Source organism: Myxocyprinus asiaticus, chromosome 15, assembly GCF_019703515.2.
Source record: "Myxocyprinus asiaticus isolate MX2 ecotype Aquarium Trade chromosome 15, UBuf_Myxa_2, whole genome shotgun sequence".
Lineage (NCBI taxonomy): Eukaryota > Metazoa > Chordata > Actinopteri > Cypriniformes > Catostomidae > Myxocyprinus > Myxocyprinus asiaticus.
In genome coordinates, this window is record NC_059358.1 from 9,535,858 (window position 1) to 9,555,444 (window position 19,587).

Here is a 19,587-nt window from a genome sequence, read left to right on the forward strand (position 1 = left end):
AAAGGCTTTCTAGCAAGTCAGTCCACTGTCGGCCATTTTTGGAACGCTCTCGGGAGGCTATTTACGGTCGTGCCAGTGCAGCTACTATGTACTTGAATGGGGAACGACCGAAATCTCAAAAACGGTTGGTCAAGATTACGATCAAAGAACATGTTTCAAAACAGCAATAAAATGTGATAATATTGTAATCATAAACTGTGCTGCTTCACCTCACATTACGCTAAAACGCATTATGCCGGCTTGTATAGCTACTACGCATGCGCATAAGCGAGTTGATTGACAGGCGATGTATGTATCTAAAAGGTTATTGGCTTTTTTTAACTGGAAGGCGGGACTTCCTTTCTACATCCGTTGACCATTGGGCACTAGAGCCTCTTGGTTGGGCGTTCCAATTTCTCCCATTCATTTAAATACAATAGTGGCCCGTCTCTGCTAAAAGCTCTCTGTTTAAACCGACAACAGGTGCGTTAATTACCTGTGATAGTGAAATTTCTCAAGTCCAACGCTGTTTAAGTGAACTTAGATTGTGGCTGTACGCTTACAAATGAATTTTCGATGCAGTTATGCGCTATGAAGCTTTATTTCCTATTAATATGAATTTTCTTGGTCTTGTTCTCTACATATGTGCAACCTACGCGTCGCAATCGCGTGTGGCAGCTGTGCAGAAGCTCGCGAGCAGTTCTCTCTCAGCATTGGAAAACGAGCGCAATGCTGAAGATTTCCTGGCATCTGGTGTCAAGCGAAGGGGTTCTACCTATCTAAATCTTCCCATATTCCTGCATTCAAGAATTTCCATTTTGGACAAGGAGCAGTTTTCTCCCAGGCATGGATCAGGTCGCGAAAAAATACCAGAAGCGACGAAACAAGTCCTCATCCCTCGCGCCCCACAACGGGCAACTTCTGCACGCAACGGTCGATCGCGCGGAATAAACGTCGTTTGTCACTTGAAGCAAATGATCGTTAAAGTTGACAAACAGATTTTGGGTCAAGATGGCTTTCAGACCGAGTTGAAACTCGGAACGTGCGACATCAGCAAGACCACAAAGAACTATCATTTATTTATTTACGAGCTGGACCAGTGTGACAGTCAGAGAAAGGTGTGCGTTTTATTTTTTTAAAGGAATATTCCAGGTTCAGTACAAGTTAAGCTTAATCGACAGCATTCGAGGCATAATGTTGATTACCACAAAAAAAAAAAAAAAAAAAAAATCATTTCGACGTGTTCCTCCTTTTCTTAAAAAGAAAAAAAGCTAAAATTGAGGTTACAGTGGAGGCACTTACAATGGAAGTCAATGGGGCCAATCCGTAAAAATTAAAATTCTCACTATTTAAAAAGCATAGCCACAAGACCTAAACAATGTGCATGTTAACATGATTTTAGTGTTATAAAATTGCTTACTAACCTTTTTTTGGAAAGTTATAGGCAATTTTGCAACTTTTTACCATGATGATGTAACGCAGTAAACGCTGAAACCATAAACCGACCGTAAAAATTCAGATTTAAACAATTTTACAGATCAAATAATACACTAGTTTAAACGGAATCATTAATTTGAGTGTTTTTATAAAATAAGCTTCACATTTCTGCCTTTTAAACCCTCCACAAATTGGCCCCATTCACTTTCATTGTAAGTGCTGCTTTTTTTAACATATGTTTTTAAGAAAAGGAGGGGCAAAAGTCGAGATTAATTGTTGTAGTAATCAACATTATGCCACAAATGTTTTCGACTGAGCTTAACTTGAACCCAGAATATTCCTTTAAATGGGCTCTCCACTTGAGAAACCTTGTTGTGAGGTAATCTTTTTCTTTTTGAATGCAGTTTATAAATAATAGAGTAACTTATTCCAACATACTGCACTACTCTCCTGTGATGGCCCCGGGGCCCATCCGACATGCCATGCCTTTCTCAGTCCCGATTGAGTGTCACTTTAACAGGTATGTGTATGTGACTGGCTGTACCCAACTGGTGCGGATTGTTTTGTGATTGTGCTTGTACTAACCACCGATTCTTGCCTACAAAAAAGCACTTGTTTGCCCTTGAGGTAATTTGTTTTAAATTGTTTTGCAATTGATCACATCTAATCTCCTTCCAGATATTATTACACATACAAAATTGGTTTCAGACCAGAAGTCCAACATCAGAACTTCTTCAAGCCGCTGAAAACTATGGACAGCATTGTACTCACCCCAAGGGATGGTAAATTATGTTTGACTAATAAAATGTATTCTCATCCCAAGTCAGTCAATGAATCTTCTCCATTCTCTTTCAGCCTCCTGGAGGAGACTGTCCACCGCCGAAGCTTATACGATTGGTCACCCCATGTACTTTCAAGCCGAAGGGCCCCCTCTTGTTGAGGGCAAGAGGCTGTTTGTGGACTCCTGTTATGTGACTGTCAACAACTCTCATTTGTCCACGCCACAATTTGCAGTCATTGACAACCATGGGTAACACCTTTTATATGTTCATTTAGGGCTGAACATTTTTGCCCTATCTTGGCCAGAAAATCTATGCTCTCTTTATTTCAGGTGCATGACTGCTAGCAAGAGCCATATGTGGTCCAGATTCATACAAAGTGGAAAAAGGAATGTCGTGCGGTTCTCCTTAGATGCCTTTATGTTCAATGGGATTTTAGGAGAGGTAAAAGATTCAACCTGGTCTCATAGAATCTCATTACTATTGCTACATTTTGACAAAATGCTTTTTACGTACCTTGTTTGTATCGCGTCAGTTTGTTGGTGTACTAGAGACTACAACAACGACTTTAATTCTCTCTCACACAAATCACAAGTAAATGGCAGATTATCTGTTCATAAACGCGTACTTTTCGCCTTGTTCCTCATTATTCAATCTCTTTTAGCGCATGACATCTTAGACGATAAATTTTAACGATAACATTACATAATTAACTACATTTACATGTTTTTTTTCCAAGTGTGGTCAAATTGTGTGGTTGCTCAACTGAAGCGCGTGTCATTTGCATCACAAATGAATGGGAAACAAGTCCTGAAGAGCACGCGCTCAACACGTATGTTGAAAGTGTCATAGAAGCACACCAGCAGTTTTCTGGTGAAATAAACTCTTGAGGCTTAACAAAAATGACTTGGTCACTTTGCACACAACTCAAGTAAAACGGCAGATTAACAGTTCATAAACGTTTATTTTTCTCTCCATTACTTACACAATGCAGTCTTTTACTATAGCACATGACTTGCTAGACAATCCATTTTAACGCTTTAATTACATAACCAGCTGAATTTAGAAGCTTATTACAGAGTGACTAAGATGCGCCATAGCTTAACTGATAGAGTGTTGGACTTTGAACGCGGGAGACCGAGGTACAAGTTCAGCAAAGCACGCCAGTCGACACGAGCCGAAAGTGGCATTGAAAAGCCACCAAATTACGTGGTTGCTTCATCTATTGCCTTTTTCGTCTTCCATTTGCTTTTATGACACTATCGGTTAGGTTAGGTTTGGCTGTAAGGTATAGGGTAGGGATGTGTTTTGCTCTCCTCACATTTGCTTTTGTTACACTGTTGATTAGGTTTAGGGAAGGGAGGTAGGTTTTGTTCATTAACCTTAACCTCATCTTTTTGGGAGAACATTTAACTCGCTTTTAGCGCCCCTCAGTGGACATTTCACACCAAAACTGCAATGATAGGTGTAATGAACCACGTAATTTTCATGAGATCAGGCTTTTAAAAACCTCATCTTTTGGGAGACATTTAACATTTAGCGCCCCTCAGTGGACATTTCATCTTGAACAGCCGGGATGCGTTTACGTAATATTCCTCAAAATTTGACTGTCAATAATTATCATGAGATCAGGCTGAAAAGATTAAAAAAAATTACTTGTCAAATTTTCTAAAAAAAAATCCAAATTTAGGCTTTTTATTTTTTTACACATTTAGATTTTTTGGAATGACTGGGAGAAAAAAATTATAGTCCATATACGTCTATCTATTTAGGTTGCTTATATATTCTGCTGCTTGTTCTTTTTTTTCCACAGCGTCTATACATGCATTGTGAAATATCTGTGGGAAGTGTAAATCCAACGGCAAGTTCAAAATCCTGCACTTACAACCAAACAGCAGAACGGTATTTTGAGTTTATTTGCTTGTAATGTGACTTTAATCACGAATCAGTACCAAGACCAAAGTCTATATAAACACCATAAGTTGGTACTTTCATCTTTAGGTGGGAAGAGTTGTACAGTTCAAATGATGTGTGCTTCTGCTGCAACTCCGAGTGTCAGGCGTCGGACCTGTCTGGTGAGAATCCTACAAATTTTGATTTTGACAGTCAGTATGAATGAAGTACAGTGTTAGTATAAAGATCTGTTCATAGCACTGCATTGAGTAAACACCGTAAGGCCTGTAAAGATGTTTGAACATGTTATTAGACAAGGAGACTGTCTTTAACTTGTTCTGTAATTTTATTAAAGATCAAATTGTAGCTTTAAGGCAAGTTTACCAGCATGCCCTCGTTCCTATTAATCTGTGTACAGTGACTAGCAAGATCATCACCAGTGAGCCCTGGACCATGGAGTCTGATTTCGAAGATCCTGAAGAAGAGCAAACCACAATAACTCCTTTCATGTCAATGGAAGTGGAAACCAGCAAAGTCCAAGGACCAAAGAGTCATCATTTGCCAGGCCTGGCCGTGGCAGAGGAAAATATCAAATTTGTAGAGCCACGCAAAATATTTGATGAGGTATTTGGATTGGTTTAAACAAAGAGGATATAATGAAGCCAATAGTCAAAACATTTTGATTAAGTTTTCACAGCCTAATTGTACTTGAAGTGTTAATAAATCGATGACACTAAATTTTGAAATTGGCATGTTTTCTCTCATTTTTAGCTTTTTAGTGTCATTTAATGGATCGCATCACCAAAATATGGTGTGAGAATAATTGTCTTGGGAACTGCATAATGTTTCTTATCTTTTAGCTCTGCAGGAGCTGTACATGTTAAATGCTCGACCAAGCACTGCATTTAGAGTACACATTTTCAGATCGTTGCAGGGAGAGTTTGACTCCTTTTTCAACTTAACTGTTTGTTCATGCTATAAAAATCATCTCAATTTGTCATTATTTACCTTTTTGGAGTACCTATCTGAATATGTGTACCCTGCAGAACCTTCATACGAAACCTTCAGGATGGCACATAAATTCTTGCTGTTCATTTCAAATGTTGATCCCGTTATCTTAATGTTGCGTCAAATTGCCAAGCGACACGATTCAATCACTCGTAGTATGTCTACTATATGCTCAGCTTCCCTTTTTTGTAGCTTATGGAATTGAAACCTTGTGTGGTATTTGTATGCTCTTCTGCATGTCAGTCATGTAAAACAAGTATTTGTGGCCCTTCTATCAGCATAAGTCATTTTCCTTTTTGACAGTCATTTTTGGTTATTCTAACATATTTTTCTATATGTTTTTTAGACTGTAATACTTTAAAATTCTGGGAGTTTCTCAGACAAAATCATTTTGTATGGCACCAACATACGGTGGTAAAAGTTGCAAACCCTTCCATTTCTAATCATTGAACAATTCTCTTGATCATTCCCATCTTTATACAGTATATTGACCTTCAGCTATATGCTTTGCTCTTTGGCTTTTTGCGTTAACATGCAAGTGTAGTTAACCCTAAGAAGGGCAAGAAAATAGATACCTGAGAATTTATTTATTACTATTTTCCATCACATTAGGGCCTAAAAAATACATTTCCATGTTTTTCTTCTAAACATTGCTTTTTTTAAATTTTAGAGCTTGCAGAAATCTTCAAAATAATGTTAAAAATATAGGAACATTTGCCTCTAGGTCAACTGCCTATTAAAAATACTGCCACATTACATTTGGATAAAGATTGCAAGTTAATGCCAGAGAGTTTTTTTTATTTTTTATTTTTTATTCAAAATTTGGAATGCCCAATTCCCAGTGCACTCTAAGTCCTCGTGGTGGTGTAGTGACTCATCCTCTGCGACCCGGATTGAGGTGAATCTCAGTTGCCTCCGCGGCTGAGATCGTCAATCCGCACATCTTATCACATGGCTTGAGTGCGTTACGGCAGAGACAGAGCACATGTGGAGGCTTGCACCATCCGCCGTGGCTTTCACGTACAACACTCCATGCGCACCACCGAGAGCGAAACGCATTATAGTAACCATGAGGAGGTTACCCCATGTGACTCTACCCTCCCTAGCAACTGGGCCAATTTGGTTGCTTAGGAGAGCTAGCTGGAGTCACTCAGCAGCAAGCTCCAGGGGTGGTAGTCAGCATCTTTACTCACTGAACTACCCAGGCCCCCCAATGCCAGAGTTTATATACAAAATCACGACCTCAGTATTTGCAGGAATGCCCTTTTCAATATTTTACACAAAAAAATTTACCGACTCACTCATTGCTGCTCTCCCTTGTCTTTCAAATATTTGTATCCTCCAGGATACACAAATGGTTAATGACCAGTGCATTTACATGCAATTATTATGCAATTAACATATCAGTAGGATTTCATTAAAATAAACATTCAGGTTTTAGTGTTTCAAAGAAAGTGTTCATTGTTTTATTTCTCATATGTTTTAAGATAACTGGTATCAATCTCAGACAGGTTAGTTAATTAGTTTGCCAGGTGATCTTAGTTAAAGGGAAACCTACTTAGAGGTTGTTCCACATTAAGCAAGTCACAATTCTCATGCAATATGGGGAGGAAGAAAGATCTTTCTGAAGATGAAGCGTGAAATAGTGCAATGTCTTATAAAAGGCATGAAAACAATTGATATATTGTGAAAACTGAAGAGATCATGGAACTGTCAAAATATTTGTGTGTGATTCACAGCACAGAAGAATTCTATCAGATAAAGGCTTATTAAGAAAGGTTTCTGTCAGACAAATTAATATTAAAAGGGCAGCTATAAAAAAGCCACTGTTGAGTAGCAAACAGGTATTTGAAGCTACTGGTGTGTCTGGAGTCCCAAGAACCTCTCGATGCAGGATCCTTCAGAGGCTGGAAGTTGTGCATAAAGCTGCATTTCGGCCACCCCTAACCAAAGCTCACAAAGAGAAACGTTTGCAGTGGGCTCAGAATTACATGAAGACTAATTTTCAAACAGTTTTATTCACTGACGAATGCCATGCTACACTGGATGGTCTAGATGGATGGCGTTCTGGATGGTTGGTGAATGGCCACCCTGTTCCAACAAGACTGAGACGTCAACAAGGAGGTGGTCGAGTGATGATTTGGGCTGGAATATTGGCAAGTGAGATGGTAGGTCCCTTTAGGGTCCCTGACAGTGTCAAAATGACCTCTGCAAGATATGGAGTTCTTAACAGACCATTTTCTGCTATGGTATAAAAAGAAGAATCGTGCCTTCTGGAATAAAATGATTTTCATGCAGGACAACACACTGCCCATGCTGCAAAAAACACCATTTGCCTCCTTGATTGCTATGGGCTTAAAAAGAGGAAAAAATCATGGTGTGGCCACCATCATCCCCATACCTCATTCCTATTGAGAACCTGTGGAGCATCCTTAAAAGGAGAATCTATGAGGGTGGGCAGCAGTATACCTCCAAACAACAGCTCTGGGAGGCAATACTGGCATCCTCAAATGAAATACTAGCAGAAACTATACATGGACTTGCAAGTTCAATGGAGGAGAGAGTTGTTCAAGTCATCTCAAAGAAGGGCTCATATATCAATATGTAACTTGAACTGTAAATAGGTTTTTTGTTTTAAATTGTTTGTTTTTTGAAAAATGATCTGTCCATGCAGCACATATGACAGATTTCTGTTTTGTTCATTATAACCCATTGAATGTTTTCAAAGTGCATTCTGCATAATTATTTGGAATAACATTTATATTTATTTATATATATATTTATTTTTTTTTTAAATATCAATAAAGCTTTTGATATTCAGTTCTTTCACATGTAATTACATCCACATTGTAAAATAACTGTTGAGAAAATAAATTAATTCTACTGACTGTTTTGGAAAAACAAAAATGGCATGTGCATAATAATTTGGAACATGGTGTATAGCAATTTTTATTTATATTGTTTTTTTTATTTTTTATGTTAAAATGCAATAAAATGTAACTGAATTCTTGCCTTTTTAGGAAGGGCTAGTTTTTTTATTGTAAGAATGCATTGATATATAAAATGTTCTGTAGTTTTTTTTTTTGTTTTTTTAAAAGGACTTTAATAAAAACCAATCCTCAAAGACCTGAAGTGAGCTACATATATTTATTGGTTTGAAATATAATGTTACACTTAGGAGAGTGGGGTTATTTGATTAAAAAATTCTGTACAAAAGCACTTGCATACAAAAGAATATTACATGTAAAACAGAGATGAATATGCATGATTTTGGGCACGTCTTTTCAAAGCCCTATATGGAACATGCAAACATATTTACAGTTTAGCCCTAAATAAGTACAGCTGTGTTTGATATGCATATGTACTGTACAGAAATGTGACGAGATGGAGAACTTGATGGTTGTGACTGCTACAAGAGGTTTTATACTGCCTAGATATTTCATTTCATAAGGATCCCCAAAAAGCTGCTATTTTATACTTTCTCTTCAATGACCTAATGAATAGCCTATAGGTGCTAAAAGGGCACCAAGAGATATCAGTATTAAGACCATGCATATTGATATTAGGCTTAACGGTTAGTCAGGCTGCTGTTTAGTAGTAAGAGTTCAAATGTGAGTGGGTGCTGGGGTGTCGTGGCATGGGTGAGCTGGGATACACCACCCCTGTTGCGGAATTCCAGTATGTAGCCGGAGGCCCAAAAAAATTCCCAGAGGAAACGGGCATGGGGGTCGAATGGTTGCCCATGAAGTTCATTTTTGGCTGGTGGCTGTGGTAGCTCTGCATGTAAGGCACTTCGGCTTGGTATTTGAGCGCACCACCTTCTGGTGGATGGTTTTGGTGGGCTTGTGAAATGCCTTGGAAATCGAATTTGTATGCGTAGCGCTTGCCATGCACCTTGGTCATGATGTTCTTGTCATAGTAGTAGCGAAGGGCACGGCTGAGCTTGTCATAGTTCATGTTAGGCTTGCTCTTTCGCTCTCCCCAGCGCTTGGCTACCTCATCTGGGTCAGTCATCTTGAATTCGCCATTAGTGCCCTCCCAAGTGATGATGGCAGCATTATTGCTGTCAGACAGCAGCTCCAACAAGAACTGCCACAGCTGGATCTGACCAGAGCCTACATGAAAATAGAGAATAGTCCAAAAAGACCTTTTAAAACTAAAGCAGATAATGTAATGGAGTAAGTTAAACAGAAACTGAAGAGTCTCTGAGGCACAGCAGGAAATAAACTATTATACTTCTGTCTCCAAATGTGACCTTTTTAATGTATGTTGTATACAGAAACAGAATGTGGGTTGGCCAGTCACCTACCCACAGTCCTGTCAGTGCTGGTGACGGGCAGGTTGTTAGAATTTTGTTTGGTTGTTCGGATCTTTGTGTGGAATGGTTTCTTTTCTGTGTGAAGAAGGTTGGGCAAACACAATCATACTAATCTCATGGTGTGTGTGTGTGTGTGTGTGTGTGATATATATATATATACACACACACACACAGTTGAAGTCAGAAGTTTACATACACTTATGTTGTATACAGAAACAGAATGTGGGTCGGTTAGTCACCTACCCACAGTCCTGTCAGTGCTGGTGACGGGCAGGTTGTTAGAATTTTGTTTGGTCGTTCGGATCTTTATGTGGAATGGTTTCTTTTCTGTGTGAAGAAGGTTGGGCAAACACAATCATACTAATCTCGTGTGTGTGTGTGTGTACACACACACACACACACACACACACACACACAGTTGAAGTCAGAAGTTTACATACACTTAGGTTGAAGTCATTAAAACTCAATTTTTTTTAACCACTCCACAGATTTCATATTAGCAAATAATTTTTACAACAATTGTTTACAGACAGTTTGTTTCACTTTTAACTGACTATATCACAATTCCAGTGGGTCAGAAGTTTACATACACTAAGTTAACTGTGCATTTAAGCAGCTTGGAAAATTCTAGAAAATTATATCAAGCCTTTAGATAATAAACCAATTAGCTTCTGAAAGGAGGTGTACTGAATTGGAGGTGTACCTGTGGATGTATTTTAAGGCCTACCCTCAAACTCAGTGCTTCTTTGCTTGACATCATGGGAAAATCAAAAGAAATCAGCCAAGACCTCAGAAAAATAAATTGTGGACATCCACAAGTCTGGTTCATCCTTGGGAGCAATTTCCAAACAATTGAAGGTGCCACGTTCATCTGTACAAACAATAGTACGCAAGTATAAACACCATGGGGCCATGCAGCCATCATACCGCTCAGGAAGGAGACGCATTCTGTCTCCTAGAGATTAACGTAGTTTGGTAAAGGACCTTGTGAAGATGCTGAAGGAAACAGGTAGGCACGTATCTATATCCACAGTAAAACGAGTCCTATATCGACATATCCTGAAAGGCTGCTCAGCAAGGTAGAAGACACTGCTCCAAAACTGTCATAAAAAAATCCAGACTACAGTTTGCAAGTGCACATGGGGCAAAGATCTTACTTTTTGGAGAAATGTCCTCTGGTCTAATGAAACAAATATTGAACTGTTTGGCCAAAATTACCATTGTTATATTTGGAGGAAAAAGGGTGAGGCTTACAAGCTGAAGAACACCATCCCAACCATGAAGCATGGGGGTGGCAGCATCATGTCGTGGGGGTGCTTTGCTGCAGGAAGGACTGGTGTACTTCACAAAATAGATGGCATCATGTGGAAGGAAAATTATGTGGATATTTTGAAGCAACATTTCAAGAAATCAGCCAGGAAGTTAAAGCTTAGTCGCAAATGGGTCTTCCAAATGGACAGTGACCCCAAGCATACCTCCAAAGTTGTGGAAAAATGGCTTAAGGACAAAAAAGTCAAGGTATTGGAGTGGCCATCACAAAGTCCTGACCTCAATCTGATAGAAAATTTGTGGGCAGAACCAAAAAAGCGTGTGCGTGCCAGGAGGCCTACAAACCTGACTCAGTTACACCAGTTCTGTCTGGAGGAATGGGCCAAAATTCCAGCAACTTATTGTGAGAAGCTTGTGGAAGGCTACCCAAAATGTTTGACCCAATTTAAACAATTTAAAGGCAATGCTACCGAATGCTAACAAAGTGTATGTAAACTTCTGACCCACTGGAAATGTGATGAAAGAAATAAAAGCTTAAATAAATAATTCTCTCTACTATTATTCTGATATTTCACATTCTTCAAATAAAGTAGTGATCCTAACTGCCCTAAGACAGGGAATGTGAAAAACTGAGTTTAAATGTATTTGGCTAAGGTGTATGTAAACTTCTGACTTTAACTGTATATACACAAGCATCAGGCCTTAAAGCAATAGTTCACCCAAAAATGAATATTCTGTCTTAAATTCTTTACTCACCATCATATTGGTTCAAACCCATATGACTTGCTTTCTTCAGCGGAACACAAAAGGCGCCTAGAAACTTGAAGAACGAACGGGTGTGGTGTCATTTCGACCAAAATCTGGCAAAAAGTTGTTTTTTAGTCCGTTGCAGTGGTTCGAAACAGCTTGTTAGCACAAACTTTCAGGAAAACTTTGGACTGGCTGTAAACACCTTCTTACTGCCATTGGCCCATGTCAACAAATTACTCATTATCTACTGCATATACAGTATATTATCTTTATATATAATTTCCTTTTAGCACAAAAAAGCGAAGAACAAAAAAGAACTTTGCTGTTAGTGTATTGGAGCCTTTAGTCACCATTCACTTTCATTGAATGGAAAATATGGGTTTGAAATAACATTAAGGGGAGTAAATGATGACAGTTTTAAATTTTGGGTGAACTATCCCTTTAATATGTCTTTGGACATTTGTTGCTTGTGTCTGTTTTTAACTGTCCAGATAATGATGTTGAAAATCCCTGATATTGATATAACTGTAGTATAACCCAACACAAACATGCAGGGCTCTATTTTCATGACCGTGCTAGGCGCAGTGCTATGCCAGAGACAGTTTAGCAGAGACAGACTACTGGTATTAAAATGAATAGAAGAAATGGGAACAGCCAACGGATGTAGAAAAGGAAGTACCGCCTTACAGGTAAAAGAGCCAATCACCTTTTAGATACAGACATTGCCTCTCAGTCAACTTGAGAACGTGCATGCGCATTAGCCGAACCAGTGTAAAAAAAAAAAAAAAAAAAGTTTTAGTGTGATGAGAGCTAAAGAAGCACAATTTATGAGACCAGTGTTATCAGATTTTACTGCTAATTTGAGTAGATAACGCTGCACTTTTATGCTGCTTTTTTACATTAAAAATAGCTGCCAAGCCTGCCCTCATCCAAAGGTGACCACAGAGTGGACTGACTTGCTTTGAAATTGACTTTGGCTACACCCAAAGACTGTGCACTGCGTTATCTAGTATTCATGAACATACAGTAAATTCTAAGCATAATTATCATGCCAACGGGAATGTTTGTGCTGTCGTTGGGCATATGCGCTCAAACTGGGTGTATTGTATGTTAAAGAAATGGTGCAAATCGCAATTTGCTATTTTAATGAGAAATAGGTGATTACGCTTAGACATCTGAAAACCACATCTATTTTTGGCACAAAGTCTAAACTCAGTCCATGAGTTTGCAGTCCGGGGATTCCACCAGTAGATGATATCAAAGATCTGTTGATCACTTTTAATACTTGCTGTGATTTGTGTGTCAATAGAATAATTGATTTGATTAATTAAACTTACATTCTTTATAATTTAACACAGCCTACATCCAGTAATTCTTGACGAGTACCACATTTTCCATGTGTATATAAGGAACGTGTCACTGTCATAGAGATATGCCTGACATTCAACAATGATGCAGTTAATGCGCAAAAGAACGTAAGTAACACATGGTCCATATTTCTATTCTTATAATGCATTGCAATTAGCCTATTTACACAACCAAATTCTTATGAAAGGGCTGTCTTCATTTATATTGATTTCATTTTTATATGACAGGGAATGGGAATATATAATAGGATGCAGATGGTGCAATAACCGCAGAAAAATCTTTGAATTAAGCTGCACTTGACTGAACTAATTTATGCTTTTCACGTGTTATTTCACCAACCCACTTGCCGCATGCTTGCACGAAAATAGCAAAAGTTCATGGCCATGCCCACTGACTTTGCATGTATGGCACATCGTATAGCACTGCGCTCAAGATATAGCAGTCTTAAAATAGGGCCCATAGTCTTAATTGTGCTTTAAGAAGGAACCACACACAACTTTGTGTCCAAGCTGTGTATAATACAGAGTTTATACATACTCTAAAAGGCCACATTTGTTTATCATTTGAGTTATACATAATGTACATTGGATGAAAGTTCTTACCTGGATTTGCTAAACGGCTACTAATTGGACCTAATGCTTGGTAGGGATCTGAAAAGATTGAAAATGTACAAAACTGATTCCATATTTTGACATGAGGTGAAACTACATAATGAATAAAAACATTTTAATTGAATATTGAATTAAAGGTGTTAACCTTGGGGAAGTCTCGGTTGAGGCTCTGTAATTCTGGTATTTTGCTGATGCTCGATTGGAGAACCTGTGGTTAAAAAAAAGTGAGATTTCCTTTAAAAGCTGACCATTTTGTGCAACTTTTATGCTTTATGAATGTAGAGTCCTTTTGTCCCTGTTACCTTTTGGAACAGCTGGCAAGGCACTTGAGGACCAACTGTTCCTTCTGGTGATCTCCTCAAAACTGTTTTCTGTGCCAAGGCAAAGTCAGATAAGAGAGGTTAGCAAAGGGTGATTTCACAGGACAGGACGGCTTTAAGGAGAAAGGCAGCCGTGGAAGGAAGGAAGCCATGAATTAAAGGTTCCTAAGGAAAAGCATAGGGCAGAACAAAAACCAAGAGAAAAACATTAAGAAGTTCTGAAGATGGCACACAGTTCCTCAGGGTGAATGTCCTTTTTTTTCCAACCGATTCTATGTGCCACAGAATAGTCAATTGTGTCCTAACCTGAGATCTATGCCAATTATTTCCTGTACTGATGCAGCTGTTTCCTGTGTGAAATTGCAACCCTTGAAAAACCTTGCAACACTAAGGTAATACTAATAAATAAAGCACACCACAGTTTGTATAGCAGCACTCAACACCAAATTGTAGGCCTAGACTTATTGTCAGACTGCTGACTTGTATATTTTATATGGAACAGTTAAAATTCTCTGACTTATAAACACTCATCAGCCTAGTGCGTCTTGTGTAGGTGAATAAAATGACATCCTCCATTAGGATTTAAAATGAACTCCTTGGCTTTGTCGAGTATATAATACTTGCCAGTGTCCAGTAACTTTATAAAGAAACTGAGAAATAAAACATGGTTTAAATGGAAGTGCAATAATTGACACAATAGCTGGGTTTCCATCCAGATATTTTTTGCAAATTTGGGAAAATCTGGATGGAAAAACTAAGATGCAAATAACATACTGTATAGATGTATGTGAATTTATATAGATGTGCATCAAAGTCCTGTGACTGCCTTAAGCAATGTAAATGCATAAATCATTCAGAGATTATCATCACTATTATCGCATAGGCTATAGCATCTCAAATGTTGCTCTGGTTATTCTGAAATGCCAAAGCCTGTCATCAAAATGATTGGCGGCTATTACCTCCCAGAACTGTCATGTCTATATATATATAAATAATACAGATATTTATGCTGATAAATTTTCTCATCTCACTCGTCATTGGCAGGTGTGGCAAAAAATCCAGTTTGGACACTGCATTGAAGTTTAACTTACCAGCTTTCACCTGTAGTCTAGGCTGTGGTTGTGTATTGGTTGGGGTTGTGGGGTAGGAAAAAGTTGGACTACCTGAGTGAAGAATAGCAAAGAAAACAGAAAAGTCCCTGTTTATCTTCTGTATGGATATAAATAGGCACAGATCGTTTCCAGAATGTACTAACAGTAACCTACATTTAGAAATCGAAATGGTTAAAATTGCATTATGATTTTCCCTGATGTGTTCTTGAGAAAATTAACAAATAGTAATCGATTATTCATATGGAATTACGGGCAATGTTCCTTACTCTCCCGGAGGTAGTTTAGGTGGGAGAGCAGGATGTCTGTGTTGTATGCGGAAGTGAGACGCATCATGTCCTCTTTGGACATTTTGCAGAGTGCTTTTCCATCCAGGGTCTGAAAGAGAGATACGTCCACATCTGATAGCCCATATTCCTTTATAGCCCAGTCTACCCACTGCCGCACATGGTCTTGTGTCCATACTTCTGGGTCTTAAAGAGAACAAAAGAAAAAATTAAAAACAAGCGCTTCAGAGGTGACAAGAAATAGTAGTTCAAACAAGATATAAAAGAAAAGTCAATGCCCAGCCACTTTTATATTAGTTTGCTAGCTCCCTGGGAATCAAACCTATGATCTTGCCATTATAGTGCCATGTTCTTCCAGTAAGTACTTAATAGCACAGAAACCATAGTAAAATTAAGCAGTAAAGTCACCTTTGTCTTAACTTTACAAGAAATATGATGTCATATCCGAGTATTATGTGCATTATAATTGTTTTGTCTGAGTGACTCATAAGAAAGAATCCCAAACATTTATTGTCGCACAGTGCACAGAGCGACTCCACCGTTTTGACGTTTTATGATGTCACGATGACCTTCAAAACGCCTCCCTAAAGATAACTCAACATCCTAACTGGTTTGTAAGTAAAGAATGATTATCTCTATTGGGATCTGTGCCATTCATCTGCGTAGTTTAGTCTGCTGAGTTGGCTTTGAATACCGGGATCTTAGACGACATGGAAAAAGGAAGGACATCGGTGCATCCATGTGTATTTCTCACTTATACAATGCCCATGTTATAAACAAGCCCTTTTTCCCACAAATAAAATGCAGTTCCTGTGTGATGCAAGGCCATGTGGTTATTGCATAATTACCACATATCTATGTGTAGACACATTTATACATCCTCTATGTGGGTTTTAGTCTGGAGTTGACCAAATTCTAAATAATGTCTTTTCTCCACCACTCAAATGCTTCCCTTTTTAACATACAAAACAGAAAATTTAAGTCAACATGAAATCAAAATTAACCCTGTTTACTTTCTTAATACACATTCCTGGTCTTAATTCCAAATTAAAAAAAGTTTGTCTTTTGTAACCTTTCATCAGAATGTAATAACTTGCTCCGCCTCTGAAACGGCTTTTCTTTTTCTATGTTGTCACTAATAGGGATGGTAAGGAATTTAACGATTACAGTTCTGATTTCTCTTAACGACTACTGTTCCTTAACAGTTCCATTAACAATTCTTTTAGTAGTACTTTTGAGGAAGAAATATTTGGAAATAACAAATGCAATTCTTACTGGATTTACTGCCCTTGTGATTTTACTCCAGCCTCTGATAGTTTTTGTAAGTTTGAAACCTGCCCTTGTTTTTATTTGGTTGATTCCTTTTTTCACTTTCACACTTTTAGCCCTGATGAAGGCCTGTGTGCTGAAATGGTTTGGCAAAAAGTCTTTTTCCTTATATTTCTCCATTCCACGATGGTTGCTGGATTTCCTTTTTTTTTTTTTTTTTTTTTTTTTTTTAAGTAATTAGTTTTTTCCCACGCACCTTGCTGGTTTTGTGAAGTTGCACTGGAACAACTCTACAATATTTACTGCCCTTAGCAGCCTTTTACAAAATGATGAGGTGATTTCATATTTTAACTTGGACTGTCAATTGATTAAACTTTTTAATCAAATTAATTACGTGTCGATTAATTAATCAAATTAATTCCACAAGCTACTCTGGGAAGCTGAAAAACAAGTTTTCAGCTAACGACGCTGCATCAGTGTGGAGAGGCCTGAAAGACATTACTAACTACAAGACACCATCTCCCAACACTGTAGGGAATCAACAACTGGCTGACAACCTGAATGTGTTTTACTGTAGATTTGAAAAGCCCAGTCTCACACCCCACACCCGCTCTGACCTTCACTTCACACAAACATCAACACCTCCTGCAACCACCCTCCTCCTCCCTCCTGCTACTCAATCTGCACTTAAGATCTGTGAAGAGGATGTGTGCTGCTCCTACAGAAACAAAAGACAAGGAAAGCACAGGGCCCAGACAGTGTTTCACCCACTTGTCTAAAATCCTGTGCTGACCAGCTGGCCCCCATCTTCACACAGGTCTTCAACAGATTACTGGAGCAGTGTGACATTCCCTGCTGCTTCAAACACTCCACCATCATCCCTGTCCCAAAGAAACCCAAAATCAGAGAACTTAATGAATACACACACGTCGCTCTGACGTCTGTGGTCTTGAAGTCATTTGAGAGACTGATGTTGGCCCACCTGAAGGACATCACTGGACCCTTTCTGGATCCCCTTCAATTTGCTTATCGAGCAAACAGGTCTGTGGATGATGCAGTCAACATGGGATTGCATCATATCCTGCAACATCTGGACAGACCAGGGACATATGCAAGGATCCTTTTTGTGGACTTCAGTTTGGCTTTCACTCCATCATCCCAGCTATTCTCCGGACTAAATTAAACCAATTCTCTGTTCCCACCTATATCTGTCAGTGGATCACCAGCTTTCTGACAGATAGGCAGCAGTTAATGAGACTGGTAAATTCACTTCCAGCACCTATACGATCAGCACTGGTGCCACCCAGGGATGTGTGCTCTCTCCACTACTCTTCTCCTTGTACACAAATGACTGCATCGCCAAGGACCCCTCTGTCAAGCTCCTGAAGTTTGCAGGCGACACTACTGTCATTGGCCTCATCCAGGATGATGATGAGTCTGCATACAGAAGGGAGGTCGAACATCTGGCTGTCTGGTGCATTCAAAGCAACCTGGAGCTGAACATGCTCAAAACAGTGGAGATGATAGTGGACTTTAGGAGGAACACCCCAACAATGACCCTGCTCACCATTCTGAACAGCACTGTGGCAGCAGTGGAGTCATTCAGGTTCCTGGGCACTACCATTTCACAGGACCTTAAGTGGGAGACCCACATTGACTCCACTGTGAAAAAGGCCCAGCAGAGGTTGTACTTCCTTCGCCAGTTGAGGAAGTTCAACCTGCCACAGGCGCTGCTGATACAGTTCAACTCAGCAGTCATTGAGTCTGTCCTCTGCACTTCAATATCTGTCTGGTTTGGTTCAGCTACGAAATCAACATCAGAAGAACACAAAGGACAGTTCGGACTGCTGAGAGGATTATTGGTTGCCCCCTGCCCTCCCTTCAAGAACTGTACACTTCCAGAGTGGGGAAAAGGGCTGGAAAAATCATTCTGGACCCCACTCACCCAGCCCACTACATTTTTGAACTGGTTTTTATCTTATTGTGTATTTCTGCTGTATATATACTTATATTTTCTATTCGCTTTTTATTTTTATTCTATTTTTTTTTATTATCTCTGTCTTGTTTTTGTATTGTCTGTGCACTGGAAGCTTCTGTCACCAAGACAAATTCCTTGTATGTGTAAGCATATTTGGCAATAAAGCTCATTCTGATTCTAAAATTAATCATGTATAAGTATTTGATAAAGCCCCTAAAATAAAAAGAATTTAATATATTAATTATAATCACATTTAAATAATAATATAATATATATACAATAAATATAAGAAATCAGATAATTAAAATACATTATCATTCTGGCAGACAAATACAGCATTAATTAGGCGGTACAAAAATTTACTTTAGAAGGCAATATATTGTTTATTTCCATACATTGTATCATCTCAAATAAGTCTTGTAAGGAAGTTGTCAGTCTGTCTTGGGTAGGCTTTTCTAAGGACGCATCAGTGTACACCTGCATCTGACAGATGCTTTTAGAGAGTCTCACTTTGGTTGTGGCCACCTCTTCTTAATATTAGTAACTCCTCGCTATCCTTAGGACATGTCCCAAGAAACTTTAAAATGGCAGTTATCAAACCGCTTATTAAGAAGCCACAACTTGATCCTGGAGATCTGGCTAATTATAGACCGATTTCAAATCTCCCGTTTATGTCGAAAATACTGGAAAGGTAGTGTCCTCCCAACTATGTTCATTTCTACAGAGAAATAGTATATATGAACAATTTCAGTCAGGATTTAGGCCCCATCACAGTGCAGAGACTGCACTTAACAGAGTTACAAATGACTTGCTCTTATCATCTGATCGCAGCTGCATTTCAATTCTAGTGCTTTTAGATCTTAGTCCTGCCTTCGATACCATAGATCACGACATTCTCTTAAATAGACTAGAGAATTAAGTTGGCATTTGTGGACTTGCATTAGCATGGTTTAGGTCCTATTTAGCAGACCGCTACCACTTTGTGGAATTGTCAAACCAAACAAAGTTGGAGTGATCAGTTTTAGGGCCTCTGCTTTTCTCCTTGTATATGCTTCCCCTGGGAGATATTATCAGGAATTGTGGAATAAGTTTCCATTGTTATGCCGATGATACCCAACTTTATTTCTTCAAAACCTGATGAAATTTCACAATTCTCCAAATTAGCAGAGTGTATCAATGAAATCAAAGTTTGGATGGACAGAAATGTCCTTC

The 19,587-nt window shown here is 38.7% G+C and overlaps 2 protein-coding genes across 9 annotated transcripts in view; one reads left to right on the plus strand and one right to left on the minus strand.

The window, feature by feature from the left end:
• zp3d.2 (zona pellucida glycoprotein 3d tandem duplicate 2) overlaps window positions 1-19,587 on the plus strand; it is a 21,731-nt gene continuing 2,144 nt past the window's right edge. For 2 of the 3 annotated variants that reach the window (XM_051719848.1, XM_051719849.1), the window contains exons 1-8: window positions 474-1,097; window positions 1,821-1,936; window positions 2,095-2,198; window positions 2,272-2,446; window positions 2,528-2,639; window positions 4,009-4,097; window positions 4,197-4,270; window positions 4,507-4,712. In XM_051719848.1, the coding sequence (XP_051575808.1) occupies window positions 564-1,097; window positions 1,821-1,936; window positions 2,095-2,198; window positions 2,272-2,446; window positions 2,528-2,639; window positions 4,009-4,097; window positions 4,197-4,270; window positions 4,507-4,712 (1,410 nt within the window). In that variant the 5' untranslated portion in view covers window positions 474-563. Of the gene's footprint in view, window positions 125-473; window positions 1,098-1,820; window positions 1,937-2,094; window positions 2,199-2,271; window positions 2,447-2,527; window positions 2,640-4,008; window positions 4,098-4,196; window positions 4,271-4,506; window positions 4,713-19,587 lie in introns of those variants that run through there. The other variant, XM_051719851.1, reaches the window with a different exon arrangement.
• Window positions 8,230-19,587, minus strand: part of LOC127453464 (retroviral integration site protein Fli-1 homolog) — a 26,182-nt gene continuing 14,824 nt past the window's right edge. For 3 of the 6 annotated variants that reach the window (XM_051719831.1, XM_051719833.1, XM_051719835.1), the window contains exons 4-11: window positions 15,111-15,314; window positions 14,824-14,895; window positions 13,715-13,783; window positions 13,558-13,620; window positions 13,404-13,451; window positions 9,658-9,741; window positions 9,406-9,489; window positions 8,230-9,211 (exon numbers count right to left, since the gene is read on the minus strand). In XM_051719831.1, the coding sequence (XP_051575791.1) occupies window positions 8,688-9,211; window positions 9,406-9,489; window positions 9,658-9,741; window positions 13,404-13,451; window positions 13,558-13,620; window positions 13,715-13,783; window positions 14,824-14,895; window positions 15,111-15,314 (1,148 nt within the window). In that variant the 3' untranslated portion in view covers window positions 8,230-8,687. The remainder of the gene's footprint in view (window positions 9,212-9,405; window positions 9,490-9,657; window positions 9,742-13,403; window positions 13,452-13,557; window positions 13,621-13,714; window positions 13,784-14,823; window positions 14,896-15,110; window positions 15,315-19,587) is intronic. The other 3 variants (XM_051719832.1, XM_051719834.1, XM_051719836.1) reach the window with 3 other exon arrangements.